Below are 22,811 nucleotides of genomic sequence, written 5' to 3'. Positions count from 1 at the left end.
ATTTGGTATATTGTTATAATTGCTCTAGTTTATCATTAATGTTGTTAATATCTGTGGTACCTAATTTATACATTAAACTTTATCGTAGGTATGTATGTGTTAGAAAAAACAGTACAGGGCGCCTGGGTGGCTAGTTGGTTAAGCGACTGCCTTCGGCTCAGGTCATGATCCTGGAGTCCCGGGATCGAGTCCCGCATCGGGCTCCCTGCTCGGCAGGGAGTCTGCTTCTCCCTCTGACCCTCCTCCCTCTCATGCTCTCTGTCTCTCATTCTCTCTCTCGCAAATAAATAAAATCTTAAAAAAAAAAAAAAACAGTACATACAGGGTTTGGTACTATCTGTGATTTCAGGCACCCACTGGGGAGGGGGGTGTCTTAGAACATATCCCCCAGCGGATAATAGGGGCTACTGCAATCTGATAGCAGTGAAGACCTTAGGCTCTCTTATTGTGGGAGATTTGGGTTCCAAAATTAAGTGTGCCGTTAGTACTAGCCATGTTAATTAGCCAACCTCGGGTTAGTTTCTCTTTTTGCAGTTTCCTTACCAACCTAAGGCTGTTGTAAAGATTAAATGGGATATGCACATGCCAAGTCTTTGTCCTAGTACTGGGCATACTGGACACTCTAAAGGAACTGTTACAGGAAACTAAACGGGCAAGAGGAATTAACATTATTTAACCAAGTGAATTACATAGTCTGGGCTGATGATTCATGTCTTTAACTGGTTCATCAGTTACTAGAAATCTGAACACTCTGAACTGCAGCAGTGGTTCTTAACTAGGGGCAATTTTGTTTCCCAGGGGACAACGGGCAATTTCTGGAGACACTGTTGGTTGTCACAACTGTGTGTGTGGTGGGGTGCTGCTGGTATCTACTGAGTAGTCAGGGGCGCTGCTCAACATCCTACAATGTACATGACAGCCACCACAACAAAGAATTATGTGGCAAAATGTCAACAGTGCCGAGGTTGAGAAACCCTGAACTAGAGCAGTGAAGCTTTAAAAACCAGCACACCAACAAGAACAAAACACAGGTCTCGGTCCCTCATCTCACTAGACTGTAGCCCAGAATGCCAGTTCAACAGATGATAGGGATTTGCAGCCAAGGCTAAAAACTAACAAGAGATTTTACAACACTTCTTTTGTAAGTTTCAGTATGACAAAGCAATTTATCCTATTTTACATTGATCCTTGATGATTAACTAACACATGCAAATTATCATGAAAAGTAAGTTTATGTTAAGAAAACAGGAAAAGCTTGTGGCCAATGTTCCTATTTCATAATGTCAAATAAAACGTATGGCCTTTTGAGAAATGACAGTTTGAGGTAAGAAGTCTTTAAGAAATAGAATGAACATTAGATATAATTAGATAAGAACAGATCCACCAGGAAAACGCAAGCCAAAACCACAATAAGATAATCACATCTACTACAATGGTTATAATAAAAAGGATAACAAAAGTTGGCAAGCATATGGAGAAACTGGGACCCTAAAGACAATGCTGGTAAGAAAGTAAATGGTGGGGCCACTTTGGAAAACAGCTTAGTAGTTCCTCAAAAGGTTACATGAAGAGTTATCACATGACCAGTAATCCCACTCCTGTACTTGCAAAAGAAGTGAAACATATGTCCACACACAAACTTTACATAAATGTTCACAGCATCATTACAACAGCTAAAAGGGAGAAACAAAACGTCCATCAACTGATGAATGGATAAATAACATGCGGTATGTATATCCATATAATGGATTATTTTTCCACAATATAAAGAAATGAAGTATTGACACATACTAGACCATGTACAAACACTGAAAACATGCTAAGTGAAAGAACAGTCATGAAGGACCACATATTGTATGATTCCATTTATAGGCAACATCCAGAATAGGCAAATCCAGAGACAGAATAGAGATTGGTAGGAGTTTTGGGCTGGGGGACTGGAAGAAAATGGGGAGTGACTGCTAGGAAGAACAGGGTTTCTTCTTGGAGTGATGAAAGTGTTCCAAAATTTACTGTGGTGATGGTTGCATAACTTTGTGAATGTATGAAAAACCACTGAATTGTACTCTTTCATGAGCGCATTGTACAATGTATGAACTAGTTCTCAATAAAGTTGCTACCAAAGCAACTTTTCTTTTTGACTTACTTAGATTCCAGTCAGAAATTGTATCATCATCATCAATTTCATCGTCGTCATCATCTTCCTCTTCAATTCCATCTTCATCATGCTGCTGAGCCACTGTCCTTGATCGATGAAAACGTGGCCTTATATCCTGTTCACTATCAGGAATTGTTTCATCTTCTTCAACATCACCCTTTTTTTTTTTTTTAAAGAAAAATTTTGATGATATTCAAATATTATAAGCTATTATGTACATGAGTAAAAGAATCAGAATACTGAGAGATGATGCCATGTACATGGTTTTGAAGTAACCCCCACACCTCTTTATTACCCCCACACCACTCCCCTCTGCAGAAAATAATTCTTTGTTGAGGAGAGAAAAAACTATCATATAACGCATGTTAGGTTCAGGCCCTTTTAACTGCATTACACTGTCTCCCATCAGCTGGAATAATCCAGAGTACCTGAATAAAATTCAGACCATATTTAATATATTTTAAAATAAACTACAAATAACTTGAATCAACAGGAAATTTATGCTAACTCTACCAGTGTCACCATCTGGTTCCAATGAAGTTAGAGTACATTAGCACCCAAATTCATTGTTAGCTTCTATCTTTGAACTCTGTAGCATATAATATATAAGAAGAAACATACTTACACAGGGTCTATTTTAAATAAATATGCTATTAGTCAGATTCAAAGATTCTCTAAAGTCAATAAAAAACAACTATGCCTATTAATCAAAAAAACAGTTTCCTTACCTTAAGTAGGATAATATCTATATCTGAGTACTTCATGCCATTCACTAATACAGGAATCAATCTATAAAGAAATAAATTCATGAAACAAAGATCTAAAAATCTCATAAGAATTATTAAGAAGTCTTAATGACCTTAAGTATACTAGAAATACCAAAGAGACCACCACTGCTAATCTGGTCTTGGAGCATATTCTGTGATGTCTGCCCTTCTCAAATGATCAGTATTCCTAATACATATCCCAGGCCCCTTACATACTCAAGTATGGGATCTACTGGATGGAATCTTCGTAAAAATAAGGTAGACTGTCAATAGTGGTTAGAAATAAGACTAGTAACAAAAAATTTAGTAATTTCTCCCGTAAGAATTTATCCTGAACATCCTAAGAAGCATTCCCATTCTTAAAGATTTAGGTTTCTTGATGAAGTAACAAAACTGCAAACAATCTGAATGTCTGTCACTTAGGGCTTGGTTAAAAATAAATTACAGTAAAGTTAAAAATGAAACAAAAACGTGTAAAACACATTTAACGTGGTTCCAATGGAGTTAAAATAATGAGATGACCCATGTAATTACTTGTATAAACAGACTATCTAGGAAGTATATACAAAAGAAACTGGTATTTTTGAAGAGAGAGAACTGAATAGGCTAAAAAGGGATAAAATAAATCATTTCCTTTATTTCTAAATAGTGTGACATTTTTACAATTAGCCTACATTCAATATCTGTACTCCTTTTAATAAAAGAGACGATGGTGTTTAAATATATATTAAGTCTAAAGTAATTTATTCAAAAGAAATAAAGAAAGAGCCCTACCAATAAGGTTATTTACAGCCTTCAATAAAGAAGTTAGGAAATTTTAATTTTAATTTCTTAAGAAATTAAGAACTTACATTTCCAATAAGAAAATACTTAAATGAGGATATCATATCTAATCTGAAGCATTAAGGTAATCATTAAAACAGAACCAAGATGTCTGTAAACATGGAATCCCAGGTATTGTGGAAAAGTTGGGAAAAAAATTTACCAAAACACATAAAAGGTCAAAATACTAACTTTAGTTCCTTTTGTAGCTATGAGAATTTTAAGCTTTGACCAGTTTCTTAACTTTTGAAGATTTCCTTTCTCACTGGCCCATCATATACTTAGAAGTCTACTGAGGATAAAAGGTTTTGAGAAAACTTGAGAAACATTTAAATAAGTCCAGTTATAGGGGGACCTGGATGGCTCAGTCAGTTGAGTGTCCATCTCTTGAATTAGGCTCAGGTCATGATCTCAGGGTCAGCAGATCAAGCCCCACCTAGACCTCCAGGCTCAGCACTCAACCCGGAGTCTGCTTGGGATTCTTTCTCTCTGCACCGATGCCCCCCTCCCCGCCCCACCGTTGGCACGTTCTCTTTCTCTCTCAAAATAAATGAATAAAATCTTAAAAAAAAAAAAAAGTCCACAGTTCTCTGCTTCTGAATTCTACCTTTAATTGTTCTAAGTGGCTTGGGAAATGTGAACAGCCAAAAGAAATTCATACTCATGACTACCAGCTGTGGGTTTATTAATAAGCACTTTCCTTATAATCTAGTGAGAAAGATATTATGATCTTCATTTTACAGATGAGTCAACTGAGGCTCAGAGAGGTTACATTATTTCCAGAAGGTCACTAATTTTAAGTAATGGGAGAGTCAGAATTCAAAACCAGTTTGGCCTCACTCCAAAAATAATTTTCTTTCCCCACACCAGATATAAGAAACTCTCATCTCTACGCTCATGTGTTAGGCCTTTGGAGAGGCCCTTACTTCAAAGAGTTAAAGCCTTTAATGTCAATTAAATAAATACGTGCAAAACCAATTTTGAGTACAACTCTACCATCAATGAGATAAGTTTGTAAACACTTGTTAACTAAAGGAATAGTAAATAGGGAAAAGGAGTGGGATTTAAAATTCCCTAAATAAATATAAAAAATGTGGGACAGCCACACTTCCACGTTGAAAGTCCTTCTAAATTCTAAAATACAGATTAATAGTAATTTAACATTATAGCTAATATAACACACAACTATAAACAACACTCTATTTTGTAAGCTACATGCATTTTGCAGCAGAGTCAGATCCATTTCAATCACCAACAATTAAATCATTTATCATCTCTGTCAGTAATTTGGGGGAAATAGTGAGGACAGATGGCAGGCTATAAAATACTGCAGTTAATATAAGGTGAAGTAAAGAAGTAAAGACAGTGAGCCCTGTCTATTCTAAGATGGAAAAAATTATAAAGTTACGGAGAAAGAAGAGAAAGTTCAAAGAGAGAATATAGCTATTTGATGGAGTGAGGTGCCTGAAGAAAAAAATTATGCTATCCAAGACCATCAACTGAAACACTGGTTAGGTAAAAGACAACTCATATGAAAATCTATCTTTAAGTTTTGGGGCAAGATGAAGGGTCACTTATTTTCCCTATAAAGCAGAAGTGCTCAGAATGAAAGAAGAGAATTCAGAAGAGCAATAAAGGTTTGAATAGTTGCTCTAGTGAATGGAAGATAAAAGGTGATCTGGAACAAGAAAAACTAGCAGCATGAAGGGTCCACTTGACACTGAAAACCATGGATTTCTATAGCCATCAATCCTCCTGGTGGTGGAACTTTTCCCAACAGCGTAAGACAAGAAGCAAAGAGAGTTTATTAGTCCAAAGCAGGGGAGATGCAGGGTAGCTGGACGTTTATGGTCAGTAGAATTGATTTGTGGATCATTGATGTCTGTGCCAAAGAAAGAAAGAAAAGATGTGCAGGAAATAAGGGACTGATAAAGATGGGTAAGAAAATGAAGTTGGCAAGTGAGATACGGGGATTAACTGTGACCACATAGCAACATGGCATGTCTCTGATGAATTCCAATCTTGTACGGCAGATCATTATTTTTAGGTCTAATTGTAAAGGAGCTTTCTCCGAAAGCCTCATGTAGCCAATGAAAAAAGAGAATTTTTTCCCCTTTCTTTTTAAAAGTTAAGCTCTACGCCCACATGGGGCTTGAACTCATGATCCTTAGATCAAGAGTAGCATGTTCTGCCAACTGAGCCAGGGAAGGTGCCCCAATAAAAAAAGAAATTTTTTTTAAAAAGATTTTATTTTTATTTATTTGAGAAAGAACAAGAGCTGTCACGGACAGGGAGAGGGAGAAGCAGACTCCTTGATGAGCAAAGAGCCCAATGCAGGCTCGATCCCAGGACCCTGCAATCATGACCTGAGCCAAAGGCAGACGATTACCTGAGCCACCCAGGCGCCCCCAAAAAGATTTGAGAGAGAGAATGCGAGTGAGCATGAATGGGGGGAGGGGCAGGAGAGGGAGAAGTGGACTCCCTGCTGAGTAGGGAGGCTGACACAGCTCAATTCCAGGGTCCCAGGATCATGACCTGAGCCAAAGGCAGACGCCTAATCAACTGAGCCACCCGGGTGCCCCTGAAAATTTCCACATCTTAATGTTCTTTCATGAGGCTGTATTACTTTATTTTCAAAAAAAGGTTAAGCATTACTTCTTCTAAAAGTAAATGATTTTAATACATGTAATCAAATCATGTTGTACACCTAAAACCAATACAATGTTTCAGGTCAATTATATCTCAATAAAATTGGAAAGAAATATTTTTAAAAACCTGATAAAACAGCATTCATTGAATTAAAAATAAGCTTAGTAATACGCTAACCAAAAATTAAATAGCATCACAACCACTGGAAAATCAGGTTTTTGGGGAGAAAAAACCCCATCAGAGTCTAGAGTCAAACTGAAATGATTAAAAAAAAAAAAGAACCATGCCATGAATTATCCAAAATTAAGATTATGATTTAGAATAAACCATGTGTAATAAAAAAAAGTCCCAAAAAACAACTGCTTCCTGAAAAATCTTTTTATTTTTTAAATGTTTTTACTTATTTATTTATTCATGAGAGCCAGAGAGAGAGAGAGAGAGAGAGGCAGAGGCAGAGGGAGAAGCAGGCTCCCCGCCTAGCAGGGAGCCCGATGCGGCACTCCATCCCAGGACCCTGGGATTGTGACCTGAGCCGAAGGCAGATGCAACCATCTGAGCCACCCAGGTGCCCCCTTCCTGAAAAATCTCTTTAGTTACAACCTATGGTTATGCTAAGTAAAACTAAGTCTGACTTCTTTAGAACTTCATCCCTGATAGCAGAATGCAACATAAAAATGTAAAAATGAGGAATCATTGTTAAATTTAGGAACAAGGTAGCATTCAAAAGAAGGAACACTTACTTAGGAAGATGCCTTACGAGTACATCTTTGCATATGGGTTGCTCAGCCAAAGTGAGCCAGAATTCACAGGCTTCTAAAGCCACATTTTCATCTTGATCTTGCGTCCTCTGTAGCATGTACTGAAAACAAAGCAGCATTAATATTAATCAGTTTAAATCACAAAATTAAAATAAACCTACTCCTTTCTCAGCAAGTTAAAGGTCCTCTGCTATCGCCTTGAACTTTACAGTGATTCTCAACCTCAGCTTTGGATTTTTTATGAAGTTTCCAAGTCAATTCTAAAATGCAGCCAAACTAAGAACCGCTTTAGAATGCTGCCTAATGAAAAGTGTTCCAACTATGTATGGCGTTATCTGCTTCTGTACAGGCATGTTTTCTTTTATGAAACCACTGAGATTTTACTTTTTTAAAATTTTTATTCTTTTAAAGATTTTATTTATTTGACAGAGAAAGACACAGCGAGAGAGGGAACATAAGCAGGGGGAGTGGGAGGGGGAGAAGCAGGCTTCCCTTGGAGCAGGGAGCCTGATGTCGGGCTCCATCCCAGGACGCTGGGATCATGACCGGAGCCAAAGGCAGACACTTAACGACTGAGCCACCCAGGTGCCCCGAAACCACTGAGATTTTAAACATGTATTAATAAACAGTTTTCTTAGAAACATCAAAAAAGTCCATTATACCTTTCATTAAAAAATGAAGAATCTTTTTATAACAATTATTCAACCTGTCTCTTGTATATATTTTCATGTATGTAAAGTGATATATACATATTATACAATTACGAAACTTAAATTTTTTTATATTTGGAAGTAGGGACATTTCTTAATGCAACTATAATCTGTAGTCTCCAACATGCCAAGCCAAATTCACTCTTAATTGTAGGAACACCTGATCTGAAATTCAAAGGCAGTGTCTACCCCTCTTTAAAAAACCTTCACGTGCAAAAACAAAATAAATATAATCAAAGGTACGCATATGATTTCCCAGTGTACCTGGGCCTGGAAATGGGGTCAAGTGTTGGATGAAGCCTCTGTACATATCCTCTTCTAGACTGAAACATCTTCCATGGCAAAATGTGGCAACGCAAGAGTTGTGATAGGCCAAGCCCTATTACATTCCACACCATGTCTTACTACCATGCTGAATACTGCTAAATAACTGTAGCATTTTAAATTAGCTCCCCCACCCCACCCAGCCCCGTGACATGGTCCCAGCAAATGATAAGTATCTTTTAACTTTCTGGTTAGCTCCAACTTTCACTAAACCTTCAACCAACTCGACCTGATTCTTCTAAGCACTTCAGAGAGAACAGGTTCATCAGATAAAAGGTCACTATTCCCATCTAATGCTGCTACGTATCTTTACAACTATATTTCCTTATGTTTTAGAAAAGGAGTTGCTATACACTATAGATGCTAGCCTTTTTCTAATAGGTCTCAGACCCCCATCCTTTAAAAAAAGATCTTCCCTCTCCACACCATATAAATCTCTGGAGGTATAAAGGAGAATCTAAATAATGTATTATTTAATACACCTGGAAAGCTCTATATACTACTCACATACTATGATCCAGTAATATGAAAATTAGGTGGTACGGTCTGCAGTTAGCAGGACTGAGTATTGCCCAAATGAAGTTATTTTGTTCTAATAATAATTTTATCTTGTTACTATGTATTACTTCCTTTAAATATGGTTAACCAATGATCACCGTACTCAGAATTTCCTAGTAAAATTATTTTAATTGCATAGGGATTGAAAGAGTTTTAAAATCTAAATGGTTTGCTGGAACTAATTATAACAATTACGTATTTTCTACTCAGAAATTTCACTTCTACCATAAATTATAAGTGGATCAGATCAGCTTTAACAGTAATGGGTGGAAAACAAACACTTATAATTACAAACTCCAATGACACAAGAACGTGCCACTTAACTTACCACAGTTCTAGTGATCATTTAGCCTAACACATATCTAGTGAACACAAATAATTTAAATATTTCTTAGTTATTCGTGTTAAAAGCTATCTATTCCTTTAAATAACTTTCCCCCTCTATAAACATCTTAAATCTCACGAAAGAAAAGTCACCATAAAGAGAACTTATAATTTTAAGATAATCATGAACTGTTTTTCATAGTTCATTGCCAACAATGTGTTATACAAATTTAACATTATACATTTTGTTCCCAAGATCTTTCTTGGGCGAAAAAGGAGGAGAGCGCTTTTAAGTCACCTGTATTACCTCAACTATGTTATGCATGTGAGGAAGCAGGCGATCCATTCGAACTTCAAGCAACATCACAAGTGCCCGGCACACATTTTTCCGTACCTCTGGTTCTTCATCACCAGCCAATGCAAAGAGGTTCTATTGCATGAGAAACATTTTTTTCTAGTTAAGCATTCCAATATATTAGAAAGGTTTATACATAATAAGCAGTCATCTGTAAGTTAGTAACATTTAAAGAAACCCTAAGAAGATAAGATACAAATAAAGACTGAATTAACTGGCCTGCAATATTAGGTCATAAATAATTAATTAAATATAGGATGACAACTGCCAAAAGTATGATTTTGATAAATAATCTAAAGCCATTCTTTTGGCTCAGGTCATCATCTCATGGGTGTGAGATCAAGCCCCACGTTGGGCTCTGCACACAGCGTTGAGTCTGCTTGAGTCTCTCCCCCTGCCCCCCCCCAACCCAGGCTCACTCTCTAAAAATAAATAAATCTTATTAAAAAAAAAAAAAACAGCTGGAGAGGAAAAGACTAAGTCTCATTTAATGAACACTGAAAATAAAAGTGAAGTGCTTAAGAAACGTTAACAATTTGTTCACAATTGCTGTTATTAAGTGGTAGTAGTTCTGAAAAAGAATTCTATTGCTTTGAGCTCGTGGCCAGAAAATTATGCTTGACTTTCTGCTTTTACCAAAAAAGTAAAAGGGCCTTTAGAAATGCTTGCTGAGATTTAAGAGTCAAATTTTTCCCGACACCTCTAATTCTACAATGGAAACCAATGGAAAATGAAGCACCAGCCTTTTATTAATCTGTGCCTTCAGCCTTCAGATTCTTAATAAAGAATAAGTTTAAGGTTAATTTTAAGTTTAAGATTATTCAGACTCAATGTTTTATGTTTCAACTTCTGCAAATGAACTGGGAGACTCAATTTACATTTGGAATTTGAATAGTATATTCAAATAAAAAATTTCTAGTTAAGATATTAAACATCCACAAACCATAATTGATGTTTGTACCATAAGTAAAAAAATCAGTTTAATAGAGGAAAAATGCTTTTATTTTCAGTTAACAAAAATGTATCCAATTTTAATACTACGAGAAATAATTTAACATTTTCTAACTTTCCCAAAAGCAAAGGGGGGAGGGGGGAGAGACAAATCTTACCTCAATAAAAGAATCAATGTGCAACATCAGAGCTTGAGTCCTACTGATGATAAACTGATTGACACATGCAACAGCATGAGACCTAGAAACAAAATTTAAAATTTAACACATACTCACTACAGCTTTTTTCTATTTACAGAAGATTGACAAGAACTTAACTATTCCTCCATAAAATAATTATGGTGTATGTATAACCATAAATGTATGTGTTTATACATACATATACATGTATATACACATACACACCCTAAAAGCATGAGTTAAATTTCTTTGTATATTTAACACAGAATATGAGTGATATTAAGTGAAAAACACAGGTTCCAGAGCATTAAGTTAGTACTTCTCTTCAAGTGTAAAGTGTTGGAAAGGACATGTGCACATTTTTAATAGAGTATACCTCTGAAGAGTGGGAAGGTGGATAGAGGCATAATGGAAATTTGTTTTGCATACCTACAGATTTTAAAATAATGGCTATTTATTCCTTTTAAAACTAAAAATGAGGAAAGTCTATAGTCTTTGTGTTCAGACATAGCCAATTCAACTCCACAGCAATTCCTAATGGCACTACCTTTAAAGCCAATCACTTCTTCCCTAGTCCAAACCATAATTTCCTATCAGGATTACTCTAACAGCTCGAACTGGTTTCCTGACTTCTACTATACCAAACCCCACCACAACCTTTTAGACACAGATGAGTAACATCACATTACACCCTTGTATAGATTGCTCCAAAAACACACAATCTACTTTTCCTACAAAAGATCAAGTGGTAAATATTGTAAGACCTCTGTGGCAGCTTCATTCCCCATCCCCCAAACACAACCTTTTAAAGTATAAAATCATTCTTAGCTCACGTTATGGGCTCAATTTGGCCCCATGGGTCACAGTTTGCTGACTACCGGCCTAGACATTCCACTATAGTGTGGTTACTCCTACTCTCCTAACTTCATTTCTTACTGCGCTACAAAGGTTTCTTCTTTTGTCACTGTAAAAGGCTTGTCCCTAACTCCAGGACCTTTATACTTTTTGTTCCCTGTCTTATATGTCCTTTTCCCTGACCTTTCAAAGATTTGCTACTTTACTTTATTCAGGGTCTCTGCACAAATGTTACCTTTACAGAAAACCTTCTATATACGATACCTGTGAATCACTGTCTAACCCCTTATTCTCATTATTTTTCCACAGTATTCATCATGAAATTATTTCATTTTCCTGTTTCCCTTTTCTGATAACCCAAGAGAAAAAGACAAAAGAAAAAGGTACTACAAACAGCCAATAAACCTATGACAAGATGTTCAACATGACTAATGACAGGTAAACCATCAAATTCATAATGAAACATAATTTTTTATCTATTTAACTGGCAAAAATGAAAATACATGACAATACTAAACGCTGTGTACCCAGAGAATCTTATGCTTTGTTAATAGAGTATAAATTGATGCAACTACCCTGGAAAACTTTGGTGTTCTTTCCTTGTTATTTGCCTCATGTCCCAGAAATTCCTCCCCAAAGATTTTACATCTTTCTAGAGAAACTCTTGCAAATAGACAAACAGAGACAAGCAAATAAATGTCTTCAGCTGCACTACCCACAACAGCAAATACCTGGAAGCCACCCCAAAAGCTGGCCGGGGGGGGTGGGGGGGGTGGGGAGGAACATGAATAAACTGTGTAATCAGATGCCAAGTAGTATACAACAGCCAAAACAAATGAGCTATAATGACAAAATATGGATGAATCTTAGCAACATAATATTAAATTTAAAAAGCTGCCAAAGATTAAATTCATGAAATACTTTTTATAAAATTAAAAGCAAAGACATACACACACAGGCATGCATTTTACATATATATGCAGTACATTTATTTTTTAGGGACGCTTGGGTTGCTCAGTCGGTTAAGCATCTGCCTTCGCCTCAGGTCATGATCCCAGGGTCCTGGGGTCAAGTCCTGCATCGGGATCCTTGCTCAGTGGGGACCTTGCTTCTCCCTCTGCCTGCCGCTCCCCCTGCTTGTGCTCTCTAACAAATAAATAAAATCTTTAAAAAGAAAATTATTTTTTAACAATGCAAGAGAAGGAAAAGTTGGGATTAAATGTGGGTTGTTGTCATCAAGACCTTACTTTTGTTTTAGGTGGTAGATTTGAGTGATTATTAAAAATAATAAGTAACTAAAGACAAAATAGGGGGCGCCTGGGTGGCTCAGATGGTTAAGTGTCTGCCTTCGGCTCAGGTCATGATCTCAGGGTCCTGGGATCGAGCCCCGCATTGGGCTCCATGTTTGGCAGGGAGCCTGCTTCTCCCTCTCCCTCTACTGTTCCCCCTGCTTGTGCTCTCTCGCTCTGTCAAATAAATAAAATAAAATCTTAAAAAATAAATAAATAAAGACAAAATGGAAGTGGGCCATGATGAAAACGTCATGAGCTAAAAATCATAACCCAACTTTGTGTACCTCTGGTATGATTTAAAAAATAAAATGGCTCGGGCGCCTGGGTGGCTCAGTCGGTTAAGCGACTGCCTTCGGCTCAGGTCATGATCCTGGAGTCCCGGGATCGAGTCCCGCATCGGGCTCCCTGCTCGGCGGGGAGCCTGCTTCTCCCTCTGACCCTCCCCCCTCTCATGTGCTCCCTGTCTCTCTCATTCTCTCTGTCTCAAATAAATAAATAAAATCTTAAAAAAAAAAAAAAATAAAATAAAATAAAATGGCTCTAATTTTTCAATTGCTTAGTCATGTGATGGATAAAACTACATTCCTTTGCCTCATTCTATATTCTCAAAGTTCAATAGTTATTGAGATGAAAAATATTTTTAAGAGTACAGAAGAAATATCAGTTAAGCTGTATAAATAAGATATTAAATAAAAATGTAGAAAATCCTATAAAGATGGAGTTTAGTGTACTGCTAAAATATACAGCAGATACATTTATCCAAATATACATTAAAATGGAGAAAAATGTTTAATGGTATGTAGAACAGATTCTCAAACGGGTAATAATGAACATTCACTGAATGGAAACATTTCTGTATTACTGAACTCTACCTAGTTAAGTTTAAACAAATGACCAGCTACAAAAATGTATTAAAATTACAAAAAACTTTTATGTCTAGCAATGGACATAACTGCCAGGAATGTTTTTTGGATTTTTCTGTTTTTCTTTTACTTGCTAAGAACTGGTCACAAAAAAGTGAGTTTCTGAGAAATAACAGGCAAATTACCACAATTTCTTTCATCACCTTAGTTCAAAGATTAAAAGACAACTTCCTAGGGAACATGAACTCTACCTAGTTAACTATTTAGGGATGAGTAGCATTTTATTTTGAAAATGTTACTACGTATTTGCATGACACTACCATAAATGAGCATCTATTAAGTTTCCTCTCTGAGAACAACGCTGCATTAAGTACCACTTAAGATGAGAAGTAACTAAAATTAAATCGAGATAAAAGAAAAAGAACTAAATACCGAATTTAAGCAAGAAAAAGATGCCTGATTATCCTCTGGTCACACTGTTTAAACCATAATCCTCTGAATACAGCTTGGAATCTTGGAGTAAGCTCTGAAGGACATCTAAACTAACAGTTATAGCATACGCATTAAAGTCCATGCTGTTGGATGGATATCCTTAAATAACCACATCTAGGATCCTGCATAACTTCTACTTTAAATAGTAATATGGTTTTTGATCATTCTACATAAAAACACGAAGCACTGACAACTGGAAACAACAAAAAAATCAAAGCAACTAACAATCAGAACAGCAATGGCTTTTCCACAGTAACAATAAACAAAAGACAAGTTAGATTAAAACATGTAATTGGAAAAGAGGGGGAAAAAAGTACAGCAGTTTGGGGGAACTTCTGGTGTAGTTACAGACAGGAATCTTACACACTTAAATAGTGTGAAAGCATCATGATAATTATAGCTTGATAGGACAACAGATGATAAATTAGTCAAAGGTTAATTTAATATTTAAATATAATATTTCAACAACTATATGCTAGGCACTGTTCAAGAAACTAAGGATATACAGAAAAACAAAGCAGGCCAAGGTTAACTTCTGGCCAAGCAGACCTACTGATTTCAAAGTGTACTCATAAATCCTTCCACCTTCAAGCTCAAAACGTCTTTAATTAGATGCAAAACTCTTAATCTAAAATTACTAAATAATCCAGATGTCATACTGGAGGAATTTTTACCACACAGCTGCAAATGAAGGTACATGTAACTTGACAAGATCCATAAATTAAAACAAAAACAACCCCAAAACACAATGAATTTCAGCCTTACACAAAGAACCTTAAAAGCATGCCTGTTAATAAGAATAAAAAAAATAAAAAATAAAAGCATGCCTGTTAATCACTACAAATGTAATTAGCTATATAGAAGGTAAAGAACTATCCTGTTCAATTACAATTTCATCAGAAAAAGTTAACAGTTCATGGGTTTTGCTATTAAAAGGAGTAAATTTCAACTACTGAAGTTCACCTTTGTGGAACATCAGTATCTTTTGCCAGTCACAAAAATATTAGGTAATGCAAAATAAGAGAGTGGTCAGGCTTAGAGTTTATGAATTAATTTAAATCTGGCTACACAGATACCTTATTTTTGGACTACTGTGCTTGAAGAACTGTAGAAATTTGGGGATCATGATGTTGAGAGGACGATCTAACACATCACTATCTAAAATCTCAGCAGAATCTTCACAGATCTTCTGAAGGGCGCCAAATGCTCCCTGTGAAAGACATTTATATTATTAGAATTAATTAAAAATGAAGTCATTTTAAAAGCAAATTGAGGAATATTGACTAACTTGTATGCATTAATGTTCTCAGCCCACATAAAATACTGCCTCGTAAAATCCACAAATTTAGTCACCAATTTTAAGACAGAAATCACCATGCCACTAATCTCAGTCCAAATATAATGGTACGTTTTTATCTTAGCATTTAATAACTTAAAATTAGAGGATATTCTGGTTGGCAGCGACTGCAATAAAAAAGCTAACTTCTCTCTAAATATTCTTGTTAATTTTAAGTCAGAAAGAAGTCTTAACATCATTTAAAAATTATGTATATGTAAACCATTCACTGGATAATGACGAAGTCAGTTAAAAGGGCAGAAAATTCAAATTAGCAACTATTTCCCTATAACCATTTTTACACCAAAGGGGCCAACCTAGAGCTCCTATACACAATAACCTGCTAATTACCTCAAACTCTAATTTACTGCTTATAATTCCATCAGCAGCAGAAACCTGGTGCTTATTTCCATGGTACAGTTAACTGAAGAATACTTTCTCTTTAAAATGTGACTTACATAGAAGCTCCATAATTTCATGATTACTGCAGTTTTAATTTTTTATTCTTGGTAAGTGCTTGTTCTAAAATTCTGATCTCCTTTCGTATTATTACCACTATACCAAAGCACAATTTAAATTTAATCAATTCTTACTCAATGGTTGAGTACTAGTATTATTTTAGTTTTTCTGGAATCTTAATGTATTTCTTTTTTTTTTTTTTTTTAAAGATTTTATTTATTTATTTGACAGAGAGAGACACAGCGAGAGCAGGAACACAAGCAGGGGGAGTGGGAGAGGGAGAAGCAGGCTTCCCGCCGAGCAGGGAGCCCGATGTGGGACTCGATCCCAGGAGCCTGGGATCATGACCTGAGCCGAAGGCAGACGCTTAACGACTGAGCCACCCAGGCGCCCCTCTTAATGTATTTCTAAGGTGTTATTGGAAAATGTATATATGAGAAAGAAAGATTTTTTTCTAGGGAGGGAGAAGTGTAACTTTAAAGACCCCTTTGCTCACTCCCTCTCTCCAGTCCTGCCTTTCCCTCTTTCAGATCTGGTAACAAACTGCCTTTTTTGTTAGGTTATTCTTTTAAAGAGGCAAAATACCTAAAATGGTTTCCATTCAAAACAGATTTCTACACAAACTAGAGGCCTGGTAATGAAAGAGATATTTACAAGTACTGATAAATAGTGAGAAATCCACAGACTCCCTTTCCCACATGGAAAGGTTGCTACTGATCAGTGGCAAACAGGAGATAATTACTACATGATTAAAGCTAGATTACATACACTTCAGCCATGTCACAAAATAAGAGGCACAGAAACAATTTAGAGAAGGCAAAAAAGTGCTCATGGTTGGTAAATTTAAGCCTATCTTCCCAAAATACCACATTAATGGATTAACTGATTATACTTCCTTGTAGTAATTATAGTAAAGAGGATTTATAACTTAACAGTCCTTATAGAAACTGTAAGATAAATGGTCACTAATGTAAAGTAAGAGGGTAACTTGAAGATTTCAAGTTTTTGAAGTTGTAAGTTTCAGAGAAGTTATTTTTTCCAAAAGTTACAAATACACAACATGACAAGAAAAATAGAGAAGAAAATGTAAAAAGCAAATTTCTTTACCTCACAAGTGTTGTAATCTTCAGAATCCAATAGGCTACAGAGTTTCGGTAGGAGGTCAGGCCAGTTCTGCAATTCTCCTTTGGAGGCTATGGTTGTAATCAAAATACCTTAAAAGAAAACACATATATTTAGGCAATCTGACTGCATTATGTTAGATACTGCCACGTGAATGCACGCATGCACACACATTCATTTAAATGACCCACATCAGTCCAGGACCTCCAAACCACATAAACAGTAACATTCACCAAGGACCCCCTTTCCACCACATCTGTAGAAAAACCATAGCATAAATTGGAGGTTTCTAATCTTGTTTTCCAACACTTTACCCTCTTTTGTACTTTTAACAATTATCTGTACAAAAAGTCTATACAACTTGCACTTTTCCAATAATAACAAGAACAGTTCCACTCATTAAAATTATAGTTGACCCTTGAACAAAGTGGGGGGATTAGAGTGCTGGCCCCCCCTCAGTCGAAAATCGACACGTAACTGCTTACTCCTCAAAACTTAATAGCCTATTGCTAACTGGAAGCCTCAGTGATACCATAGTTGATTAACAAATTTTGTGTATGACATTATTTTATATGGTTTTTACAATAAAGCTAAAAAAATGTTATTAAAATCATAATGCAAATACATTTACTGTACCTACTGAAAAATCAATTCCACATATAAGCAGACCCACGCAGTTCAAATCTGTATTGTTCAAGGGTCAAACGTGTTCCTCCTTTACAGAAAATGTACACAAAAGAATAGAAAGACAATATACCAAAACATGAGCAGTGCTTCTCACTGGGTGATGAGTATGAATCTGTTAGTTTTCCACAAAAATACATAAAGTGAAAATCAGCTCTCTGATCTAAGCTAAGATGGATCACAGCCATGGACCAAGGTGGGGAAAATGAATGTAGATGAGCCATCAATGGATAATAATCCATGTGTGCAACAATCCGTCTGGTGTGGAAAGACCCACACACTCCTCCACCAGTTCCTACCACTACAGGATCAAGGATGAATCACTGGCAAGGTGATCTTGGATTCTGGAGGCTGAGGGTCACATGCTCACTGATCACGTCACTCTGACTGGACTGTTTCAACGTGTTGTGTAGCTTAGTTGTGATAGCAAATGAAATTTGCAAATATACAAATACATAACAGAAGTTTTGTGTTAATGTTTCCCTCTGCCTTAGCAAATTTAATATGAATAATATTCTTCGTTTGATGATTATAGACCTTTTAGTACCATAATTAAGATTTGTATAAACTCTGACAGTGGGCAAATTACATGTACTCTAAACTTCAAAATACTAATTTGTAAAAGTGAAAAAAAAAAAGCGTTCTCCTGTTATTATGAGAATTCAGTGAGATATGCAAACAAAATCCCTGCCTGGCATACAATAAATAATCAATGATTATTACTAAACAACAAATTCTACTTGTTTGGGTGTATAAATTGTCTTTACGGTTTGAGAAGGTTGCTCCCAGTGGCAAAAAGAGCTAAAAAACGTAAAGTTGTTGGCCAATATGCACTCTGCACTAAAACAAAACAAAACAAAACCTAAATTATATGGTAAGAGTCAATGGACTGATAGCATTTTTAAGATATAACCCTTAAAACAGTCTTCTAGTAAGATCAAAAAGCATCAAGGCTGCTCCTTCTTGCCAATTATTCTTTCATAAAGTTAAAATTTGTAAGAATTGAGGGTGAAAGAAAGCTCTGGATCTGCCTAAAGAAAACTAAGCATGTCTTAAAACAAGCAGTAACAAAAATTAAACGCCAAGCTACAACTTGGCACTAACAGACGGCTGACATTCATTACTTCTGCTAGAAGAGCATTAGAGAATGTTGATCGACCAACAAATTCAAATTTAACTGGCCCGTATAATTTCATCCACTCCCCCAAAAATCTTTTTCCCATATTATATAAACACACATAAAGGATAGTCACTAAAATAATAAAATTACAAACCAACCATACATTTTTTTTTTTTAAAGATTTTATTTATTTATTTGACAGAGAGAGACACAGCAAGAGAGGGAACACAAGCAGGGGGAGTGGGAAAGGGAGAAGCAGGCTTCCCTTGGAGTAGGGAGCCCGATGCGGGGCTTGATCCCAGGACCCTGTGATCATGAGCTGAGCTGAAGGCAGATGCTTAACGACTGAGCCACCCAGGCGCCCCCTAACCATACACTCTTTAACAAGAGAAACAATTTTACATTTGCCTAATGGATTACCACATAGTCAACGAAATGTGGTCTTTTCAAATAAACTTCCTTGGCAAGATTCCTAATATGTATTGTTAAGATTAAAAATATTTGAGAAGTCTGGCATACACTCACCATTCTTTTTTACCAGTGTCAAGAGTTGGCAGAACATTAGGAAGGTATATGAGGGTCCATCAGAACAAACCAGGAATTCCCTTTTCTCAAATCACAAATGCCCTCCATCCCATTTAAAATCAGTGTTAATAATGGCAGTATTCAAGACATGTATATTTTGAGAGATGTCAGAGAGCCTTTGCTTTTTAAGTAAAAGATGAACTGGGTACTTTTCAAACTCACCATGAGACAAAAAATACAAAAGTAAAGAACTTTCAATGAAAATGATTTAATCATTATGAAGGTTTTGAACTGACTTCCATTCAACCAACCTGCCAGATTAACAGAAGCTTTCCAGGTCCTTGTAAAATTTAGCTGCTTAAAGCCCATGGCATACTGAATGCTGCCCATTAGTAGGCCACTCTTGAGTCCTCCTGACTATTTCTGCTTCCATGAATGCTATTACCAAAAGTCGGTTGTGTTTACTCCCAAACCTATTTATACCAGCTATTATAATTAAACATTTTAATTCAATATTACATAAACTGATAGTTCTTTTACTCAAGCTGGACACTCTGGAAAGACTCAAAAATTGCTGTAATTAGAGACAAGGCAAATATTAAAAACAAGGGTAGACCTAGTAAATAGTAAAACCTAAGGTCCTATTCTTTAGTTGTTTTACGAAGTTTTCTTTCCATGTAAAGAAAGTGAAACTGGAAATTATATCCCGTGTATTACACAAGGAAGTCAGATAATAACAAACTCAAATAAAAGGTATTAGTCCTAAATTAATATCATTTGTTAATGTCCCACTTCAATGAACTTTGATTAAGCAACTACCAGTTGCTCTGGTCTCACTACTTGAAGGATTTTACTATAATAATGAACATTATTTCCAAAACATTTGAAAAGTGGCAATGAAAAAGTCCCCTCCCCCCTCACAATTCAACATGAAGCGGATGACAAAAATTCCTATGAGAACAGTCTATCATCTCAAAAAAAAACCCAGTTACAAACCGGATAAGCAAACTACCGTAACAATATAACTTACCTACAGTGGCTCTAATCAAAGGAGAGGAGTCACCAATATTGTTTAAACATTCACTCTTAATAAAGTCTGTCACACCATTTGGGAAGTTCTGAAAATGTGCTTTCACGTTATTCTTCAAAATGAGACCACTCAATGATCTTGTGGGTTCATCTGTAATAAAACAGTATTATTGACTTTTAAAGTAGTTTTCATTTCAAAATATATAAAAGCAGTAACTTTTAAAATACTTATAGTCAAAAATTGATTGCAACATTCCAGTAATTTTGCTATAACCAGGGGAAAAAAAAGTATCATAAATGATTATCGAAAGATTAGCTCCATGATTTGTAGTTCAGAGTTTCTCAACCTTGGTATTATTGACATTTTGGGCCAGATAATTTTTTGTTGGGTGTTGCCCTGTGCATCCTATGATGTTTAATAGTATCACTGGCCATAGATGCCAGTATCACCCTTCCCAAACTGTGACAACAAAAATGCTTCCAGATAATGTCTGGATTGTTGGAGGGGTGGGATGGGTGAGGTAAACTGCACCTGGTTGAGAACCACTGACTTAGTTTAAGAGCTAATTTAGCTTCTATATGGCCACTGTACTCAAGCTTTATTGGAACCTGATATAAACATCAAATTACAGATCTGAAAATATTAGTGACTAAAAATATCCTATTAAAAAATTAAGGGGACAAAGAATATATGGGATCACCTTCACATACAAATAACTGACGTTCATTTTTATCATGTTTTTCACTTGACTCTGAGCTAAAAAAAAAAAAAGGGTAAAACAGTTTTAAAATTTCCGTAAGTTAAATATAGAATTTACATGAAAAAGTTTAGTCCCTAGATGGGTGTTAACAAATTTTTTAAAGAAATTTAATACTAGTAGAATGGAACTGATGCTTTACCAATTGACATCACCACCAGTATTAGCAATAGTTAATATCTTCTCCATGCTTATTAGGTACGAAACACTGCTAAGTGCATTCCAAACAGTGTGCTTTTAATCCTCACAACCTCACGAGACAGGAGTTATTATCCCCACTGCACAAATGAAGAAACTGAGGGCTGTGCCAAACTCACACAAGGCTATTAAGTGGGGAAGCCAAAATAGGAACCTCAGGAGTCTGGCTCAAGCCTAGACTTTGATGCACGCTCCAGTATCACCCTCCTCACAGGACTGGAAGACATGAAGAGCTGGTGTGGTGAGCAGAATATGCTATTACAGCACTACTGTTCCACAAACGCTATTGAAAAATAGAATACTCTGAGCTTGTTCTAGGTTGCAGTATGCTCCCATAGTCTGACTGGCACGGAGATATTCTAGGGTGACACACACTGAGGGGCAAAAGGAGAGCAAAGTTTCTTTGCACATAAACCCCATTCAGGTCATCAGAGCAATATACTCTAAAACCTTTTATGTCACCGTTTAAAAACTTCTTTCTGGATTCAACTACAACCCATTCCAATGAATAAATTAAAATGAAACAAACACAGTTCTAAATTCTCTTGCAAGTTTAGAACTGCCATAAAATAAATGAATATCCAGATACTTAACTTCTTCAAGCAATTATCCTTTGTCTAAGTTAGCCCTTAATAATTCAGTCATATAATTTTATCTTAAATGGCATGTATTTGTTTGTAAGAAAGTCACTACCGTTTTTACAATAAATGCTATAAGATAAAGAGTCTTAGTAAGTCACAATACAAAGCAGAAATGGTTTAAAATTAAAAAGTATTTTATATTAAAATATTTACTTTAGTTAAGGTAAAACATATTCTGTCCTAAATCCAAAAAGCCACCAATCAACCATTTACTTTTTAAAAAAAAGTTAAGGCTTTACTCTGTTGGACCTCAATTTGCTGTTAGATGAGCTTATCTCTGAGGTCTCTTCCAGATCTAAAATTTTACTCCATGTAAAAATTCCGTGTAAACAAATTCACAAGAGGATGGTGAACAGATTACTAAATAAGCATTTTGTGTGTGCTCTCTCTGAAATAAATGTTAAAAAAAAAAAAGAGGTCATTTACATTCCTTCACTAATATGATGACCCCAATGCCAATCTTCTTTTACATAGAAAACTAGACGTTGTAAACTTGTGTCCCAAGTAAGACACAAGAAGAAATATTAACTGTTACACAAATGTTAAGCTCTTACTATGTCCTTTGAGAAATGGTGACTAATGAATTGGAGGTAGTTACACCCAACCTCTCTTGCTGTTTGAATTCTGTGTGTGCTTTTAAAAATACCTCTCATTCAAAAAAAAAAAAAAAAAAAAAATTTCTTATTCTTACATCCCCAAAAAGCTTCAAGAAAGTATAATAGCCTAACAATCTTTAATATTTGGAATTTAGGATGTGCACACTGACCTGACAGAGTAGATGGCTTGGTGAAAATAAAGTTTAAAATTTTCAAGTAAAACAATGAGTTTAGAAAAATTCATTTACTATATACTAAAGTTCTTTAAAAAACAACACTGATTTGA

At 35.8% G+C, this 22,811-nt stretch overlaps 1 protein-coding gene across 1 annotated transcript in view; it reads right to left on the bottom strand.

The window, feature by feature from the left end:
- The window catches only part of TNPO1 (transportin 1), a 94,870-nt gene that overhangs the window by 27,775 nt on the left and 44,284 nt on the right, over window positions 1-22,811 (bottom strand). The window contains exons 4-11 of the mRNA XM_044916897.1: window positions 20,334-20,483; window positions 16,960-17,066; window positions 15,134-15,267; window positions 10,535-10,616; window positions 9,378-9,500; window positions 7,137-7,255; window positions 2,887-2,947; window positions 2,147-2,315 (exon numbers count right to left, since the gene is read on the bottom strand). Of these exons, the coding sequence (XP_044772832.1) occupies window positions 2,147-2,315; window positions 2,887-2,947; window positions 7,137-7,255; window positions 9,378-9,500; window positions 10,535-10,616; window positions 15,134-15,267; window positions 16,960-17,066; window positions 20,334-20,483 (945 nt within the window). The remainder of the gene's footprint in view (window positions 1-2,146; window positions 2,316-2,886; window positions 2,948-7,136; window positions 7,256-9,377; window positions 9,501-10,534; window positions 10,617-15,133; window positions 15,268-16,959; window positions 17,067-20,333; window positions 20,484-22,811) is intronic.

This window comes from Neomonachus schauinslandi, chromosome 7 (assembly GCF_002201575.2).
Source record: "Neomonachus schauinslandi chromosome 7, ASM220157v2, whole genome shotgun sequence".
NCBI classification, from domain to species: Eukaryota; Metazoa; Chordata; class Mammalia; order Carnivora; family Phocidae; genus Neomonachus; species Neomonachus schauinslandi.
This window is presented reverse-complemented; position numbering and strand designations above follow the sequence as displayed.